General features: G+C 61.9%; 1 protein-coding gene across 1 annotated transcript in view; it reads right to left on the minus strand.

The window, feature by feature from the left end:
- Window positions 1-250, minus strand: part of DNPEP (aspartyl aminopeptidase) — a 5178-nt gene extending 4928 nt beyond the window's left edge. The window contains exon 1 of the mRNA XM_031058065.1: window positions 111-250. Within this exon, the coding sequence (XP_030913925.1) occupies window positions 111-250 (140 nt within the window). The remainder of the gene's footprint in view (window positions 1-110) is intronic.
- Window positions 251-6680: the final 6430 nt, after the last annotated feature.

Below are 6680 nucleotides of genomic sequence, written 5' to 3' on the forward strand. Positions count from 1 at the left end.
CACCGCCCCGCGCCCGCCCGCCCAGCGCCCCCTGCTGGCCTGGAGGAACGCGCGGCCTGCACCCGGACTCCGCACTCTGCACCCTGCAATCCACACCCCGCTCTCCACACCCTGCAATCCGCACCCCGCTCTCCACACCCTGCAATCCGCACCCTGCACCCTGCAATCCGCATCCCGCAATCCACACCCGGAACCCTGCAATCCGCACCCTGAACCCCGCAATCCGCACCCTGAACCCCGCAATCCGCATCCCGCAATCCACACCCGGAACCCTGCAATCCGCACCCTGAACTCCGCAATCTGCACCCTGCACCCCGCAATCCACACCCTGCGCCCTGCAATCCACACCCTGCACCCGGCCCTGCATCTCGCAATCCACACCCTGAACCCCGCAATCCGCCCCCTGCACCCTGCAATCTGCACCCGGCCATGCACCCCGCAATCCGCACCCCGCAATCCCCACCCTGAATCCCGCAATCTGCACTCGGCCCTGCACCCCGCAATCTGCACCCTGCACCCCGCAATCCACACCCTGAACCCCGCAATCCTCACCCTGCACCCCGCAATCCACACTCTGCACCTCCCACACTATACCCCCCGCCATGCACTTTGCACTTTCACTCTCACCCCACACCATGCGATCACACCATGCACCCCTCACCCCGCACCCTGGCCCAAGCCAGGCAAACACAGAGCCTGACAAGGCTGGGGTACAGCTGAATTCAGGGTGGGTGGAAGAGGAACACAGCCAGGAGGGGCGGGGATGGGAAGCAAGGGGCAGGGACAGGCACCACAACAATGGTCACCCGTCCTGCCCCAGTGTGCCCCAGTTCTAGGGCTAACTGGGGGAGCAGGGACTGCCCCAGAATGGGGCTTGGCCTGCCTGCAGAGGGGTGCAGGTGCACAGGAAAACACACTCACTTCCCCAAGGCTAGGTATATTTGGAGTGGCGTGGGTCACAGCCAAGCTGCAGCCCCCCATCGTTGTCGCTCCCCTGCCTTGGCACTGCCTGCTCCTCACAGGAAACAAGGCACAAACCCTTGGTGCCATGTTGGAGACAAATGTCTCTGAGCGACAGCAATGCCCTGGGATCTGAGCGTTGGCACTGTGGCAGCGCAGCACCCAAGCTGCCTGTCAGCCCCAGGGGGACTCCTGGGATAGGACCCCAAGAGATAGGACCCCTTGGCCTTGCATGGATTAGGGTGCCTCCCACCCTTGTCTGGGTTCCCTTCATGGGCTGGATGCAGCAGCAAGGTTTTGGGTTTCAATCGGTCTTCGTGCATCATTTTCCAGCAGGATCCTTTCTTCCTAGCAATGGGTATGTGGCCTCGGGAGATGGACGTGGCAGCCTGTGAGTGCTGCATGGGGCCCAGGTGTAGGGTGCCAGCTGGATTCCCAGCTCCTGAGTCACCCATGTGGGCACCCTGTTAGTTGGAGACACTGTCTGTTCTGAGGACTGGAAACTTGGTGGTCCTGTTGCCCCTGACCCTGTGACCTGTCATGCTGAGAGCTCCTGACAGCTCTGGATTTACGCTCCCAGCCCCCAGCACCTGCCTCTCCCCGCCACCAAATGGGAACGAGAACTCCCGCTGCCTGGCACCCGGCAAACAGACAGCTGGAGGGTCTCCATGTCAACCACAGCACAACACAGGGCCAGGCCCCCCAGGCCAGGCTGGAACCCGGCTGGGAGCAGGCTGGGAGCACCCAGCACTCCAGCCCAGAGCTGGGATACGTGTGTCAAAGGCACTTGTGTGCCAGGCAGCCATCCCCACGCTCCTCCTGCCAGCGTCACCCCCCTGCTGCCGGAACCCAGCTCATGGCCAGGAGCTCTTGAATGGTTCCCAGGCTGCGCCTGAGGGACATCTGAGGACATTTAGAGCCCTGGCTCCCCAGCCGGTGGATGCCCAGAGCGGATGGGTACCCAGTGGGTGCTCAGGGTGGATGGCTCCCAAGGTGTGTGTGTGTGCAGGGGCAGGGTGTGCCGGGCTCAGAAGTGTCAGAGCAGCAGTGAGTGGCAGGGCCGGGTGTGGCCTCCGTTCAGCCCTGCTGCTGTGAGCAAAGGGCAGTTCCTCGGCGTGCCACAGCTATTCCCGGCACAGCGGGACTTCCAGAAAAAGCTCCTGATGCCTATATCCGGGTGGGCTCTGACTCACCCCTGGCTGGGTGCCAAGGGCTGCACAGCACCTGCTGTGGTTGCCCCCTACCCCATCACCGTGCTCCTGGGAAGACAGTGCTGCTGTCCCCCATCCCGTGCTGCCCCACGGGTCATCCAGAGCAGCGGGGAGCCACAGGCAGCCCTTCCAAAACAGCATCAGCTCCTCCTCCGCATGCATGCACCCTGCTGCTGGGCTCGTGTGTGCCCAGGGGTGCCTGGCAGGGAAGGGCCAGTAGGGACAGGGCACCGTGGTCCTTCCTGCGTCCCCTGGCAGCCCAGGTGGGGTTCTGGGCAGGCTTTGTAAGAGAAGCGTTCCCTGCTGGCAGCAGGCTCTGGGGATGGGCAGACAGCGCTTAGCCCTCCCTGCTGGAAGGGGTTAATGGAAAGATGGCCCAGGACAAAGACTGTAAACACAGCAGAGATCCAGGAAGTGCCACCCCCTTCTCCCATTGCCTGCCAGGCTGCCTGGACCCCCCCTTGTCAGCCCTGCCAGGATGAGCAAAGGGATGGCATCCATCGAGGCGGTCCCCCGCATCCCAGCCCACGTGTCTGAGCTTGGGAAAGTGAAATCAGCGCCCAGGAATTGCGGGGGGCTGAGCGAGGGGCCGCCATGCCTTACGTGAGCCACCAGCGATGCAGCGGGTGCTGCTACCTCATCTCACTGGCATGGCTGATGCTATCGAGGCCTGCAGCATCCCCATGGCCACTCAGCCACTCCGTCATCCTCCCGGCCACGTGGATCACAAGGGCAGCTGCGCAACTTTGGCATCTCCGCACCACTGGGCAGGTGAATGTCCCCATGGACCGTGAGGGCAGGACACCCTTTAGCCTGCCCCTAGGCAGCAGGGTTGAGGGAACATCCCCAACATCCCCATGGACCACAGGGCCAGCTCTAGAGGAGTGATGGAGCAGGGGTATGCGTCAAGCAACCACATGGACATGGAAATAGCTGGTCTCACCTATCACCTACACAACTCAGGGCACCCCCCAGCATGCTTGTCAAACATGGGGGCAACAACTCACCCAGAGGGCATACAAAGACCAAGGGAGGTGAGCAAACACCTCCCAGCATCTATACAGGTTGCCTCTGGACACCCCTGGCATCCATGCTTGTCGTGGGGACATGCAGGCACCCCCAGCATTCTGTGCCACTCACAGACAGGACAATGTCCTCAGCATCCCCATCACCTGGGGACATGGGGGTGGGGACCAGGAGCAAACTGACAGTCTGTGCACCCCCTGGTCCTGAGCTCTGGAATGGGCAAAGGCATGGGGGCAGCTGGGATGAACAGTGGGTATGGGGGGACTGGAGACTTTACCCACCAGCTCCTGGGACCCCAGCAGGCCAGGCTGGGCCTTGGTCCAGGCAGGGAGGGAGAGCAACCTCCTATTTAGACAATAGCATGCACCATGGATCCGTCAGCACTGGGGAATGGGCCACACAGTCCTTCCCTCTTAGGGTAAAGGCGCCTGGGAGGCTCATGGCTGTAAAAGGAGCGGGATGAAGGAAGACAGCCAGGGGTCAGGAGGGAGGGGAATGGACACCCCCGCTGCTTCATTCCCATTCTCATTCCCATTTCTCAACTCACCCTTGAGCTAAGGCCACGCATAAGGGGGCATTGGGTCCTGGTGGCAGGGCATAGGGACAAGGAAGGGCCAGCACCCTGTCCCCACATCCTGTCTAGCTTCCAGCCCCAAGACACCCACAGCCCAAGGAGGCTGTGCTGGGTTTAAATCCTGGGGGAACGGCAGGGAGGGAGGGCCAGGAGGGAGGGGCAGCTGCAGGATGCAGCTGGCTTTGCTCACAGGGATGTCATGACCAGAGGGAGTTGTTTGACATTCCAGCTCCAAACGCCTTCCCGGCAGCACTCTCATCCAAGATTTGATGGAAACTGGGACCAGGCCAGTGCGGGGGTTCAGGAGCCACTTCCCAGGCTCCACTGGTCTGGGTCAGCCTGGCCTGGGATGGAGCTGTGGGGAGGCTGCACAGGCTGGACAGGACAGGAGGCAGCCCTGCACTTCTGGCCTCCACAGCCTCCTCACTTTCTGCAGCCTCTGGGTCTGTAGTTGGCACAGAGTGTTTGGCATCTTGTCCGTGGGACTCAGGCAGGGTCTCTGGGTCCTGCTTTTCATGCCTCCTTCCTGGCATACTGGGTCCCGCCAAGCAGACGGGGATTTCCTAAGAGGCTTGTCCACCCTCTGCAAGACGTGGGGCCCCTGCTTGCTCAGGACCATGCCGGAAGGCTGTCACCACAGCTGAGGAAAGGCCACTTCAAACAGGCTGCCCTAGAGCAGGGTCAGGAGGATGCTCCCAGTTAACCCCTCTGAGCTGCTTCCCCTCCAAGCAGCAGTGCCCAAGAGTGCATTTCCCCTCCCTGGAGCGCCCCAACCCTGCCTCCTCCTGCTCTATGGGATGAGGATGGCAACAAGGGCTACCCAGGCCTGAGATGGGATTTGCATCACCTTTTCATTACCTGAAACCTACCAGGGCAGGGTGCCAGGCACTTCTGGACACAGTATCCCTGGGGAGTCCATCCTCCCCAGAGTCCCAGCTGGCACAGCAGTGGGGTGGGTCATGGAAAGGGATGGCTGAGCTCTGCTCCTGGTGGTGTGCTGTCCCAGATGCCCCTCATGGGGTACCCACCTGCCCCTCTGCACACCAAGGGCCGCTTGCTGGAACTTGCGGCACGGGCAGGGCACACGTGCGGGGCTCTGGGATGTGCAGGGCATACTCGGAATGGGGCCAGAAGGAGGAAGGATGCTGTCTGTTTTTCCATCTACTCTCCCCCCACAAGCCCCCCCTTTCTTCCATTCTCTCCCTGAGCTGGGATGAAACAACCTCATCTGGAAATACCTTCCCTTTTAAAGGCAGGCTCCTCCAGGCAGCTTGTACTCTCTGGGAAGACGCTACATCACTCTGCAATTGGGAGGCTGGGAGAGGCTCCAGGGATGGGGGCTTGGAGGAGCAGGAGGGATGCAGGGCACTGAGCACCTGCATGTCTGTGGGACCCAGACTTTAGCTGGCTGCCCGAGTGACATGGAGCAGGGAGGCAGCAGGGGGGAGTTCCTCCCAGAGCCAGGGCAGGGATGAATGCTTCCATGAACCAGCCCAGCCTTTGCCTGATGCTGATGCTGCCATGGGTGAGCCATGGCATTGCTTGGCTTCTGTGTTACAGCCAGGACAGAAGGCTGGGGGTGCAGGGCCAGGCAGGGCTGAGTGCTGTCCTGCTGCTGAGTCACCCTGTGCCCAGTGGCACAGCGGTCCCCTCCAGCAGGGCCTTCAGGGACAAAGGCACTGGGGCTGAGCCAGCTGACGTCAGCCAGAACAGCCCAGCTTGGGCAGAGCAGGGGGTCACCAGGTGTGCTGGGGAGTCTGGGGAGGAGGGGGTGCTGCCCAGGCAAGGGGAGCCCTCATGAGGGTTTCCCCCAGCACAGGCACCTTCCCTCAGGATGTTCTTTTCAACTGTTGTGGGTTTGTGCAGGCCCTGAGGGTCTCTGACCTGACTCACTGCTTGTCCAGGAAGCTGGAGTGGGGGTTTTCAGATGAACTTAGAAATTCCCCATTCTGGGAGTTTTTGGGGAGCAGGGCTGGGCTTTCTGACCCCCAGTGTACTTCCTGGCCAAGGGGGAGACTGAGGAGACGGGGCAGAGCCTGCTGTGCCTTGGGATAACCTGGGGACCACGTTCTGCTCTTGGGGTGATGGGGATCAGAGAGGGGCCAGGGCTGCTCCAGGCAGGGTCCCCATCCAGCTGTGCTCTCCACACGCCTGGAGCAAGAAGGGTTAACAGAGTGCCTCCCCCACTATAAATACCACGTCTGTGTGTCCCACACCCCACGAGTATGAGCTGGGAAGGCTATTTTGGTTGAGTGCCTGCTGCTTTGGGAATGTGCCGGAGCGAGGACAGGGGCTGACGTCACCGTCACTGGGGCTCGGACCCAGCACCTGCTCGGGGTCACTCAGCAGCACTCCAAAAGCACCCAGACCCTGGCCACTGCTCAGCCCCCCATGCCAGAAAGAGGGTGTGGGTGGTGGGTCAGTACAAGCACACTCAGGGCAGGGGTGCCCCCACATCAGCCCCTCTCCAGGCCCTTCCATGCTCACTTTCTGGATGGGAATCTGGCCCCACATGGAGACCTGAGCCTGGTGCTCTTGCCAGGGGGTGGGTCAGGGCATCATTGGGGTGCTTGGGGTGCTCAAGACCAGTTTGGGGGCCACGGCTACCTGGCATGGGGTTTGGCTCAAGGGGGTCAAGTGATGCTGTGAAGGTTCCCTTCTTTCCCTTCATGGCGTCAGCCTAGGCTCTGTGTCTGTCTGTCTGGGCCCCTTTGGGTAGCACTACATCCTCATAGGGGGTTCACCACCAGTCTGCCCCACTTCCTCCCCTCGCACCCCCAGGGACGGGGCAAGAAGAGCAGCGGGGGCCGGTGTCGAGGCCTCCCAGGGAGTGCCCAGGGCTCCTCGTCGGCCGGGGGTGTGTGCAGGTGAGGGGCAGGGGGCGGGGGCTGCCGGCCCTCTCTTCCCGG

This window comes from Geospiza fortis, unplaced genomic scaffold, assembly GCF_000277835.1.
Source record: "Geospiza fortis unplaced genomic scaffold, GeoFor_1.0 scaffold112, whole genome shotgun sequence".
Taxonomy (NCBI): domain Eukaryota; kingdom Metazoa; phylum Chordata; class Aves; order Passeriformes; family Thraupidae; genus Geospiza; species Geospiza fortis.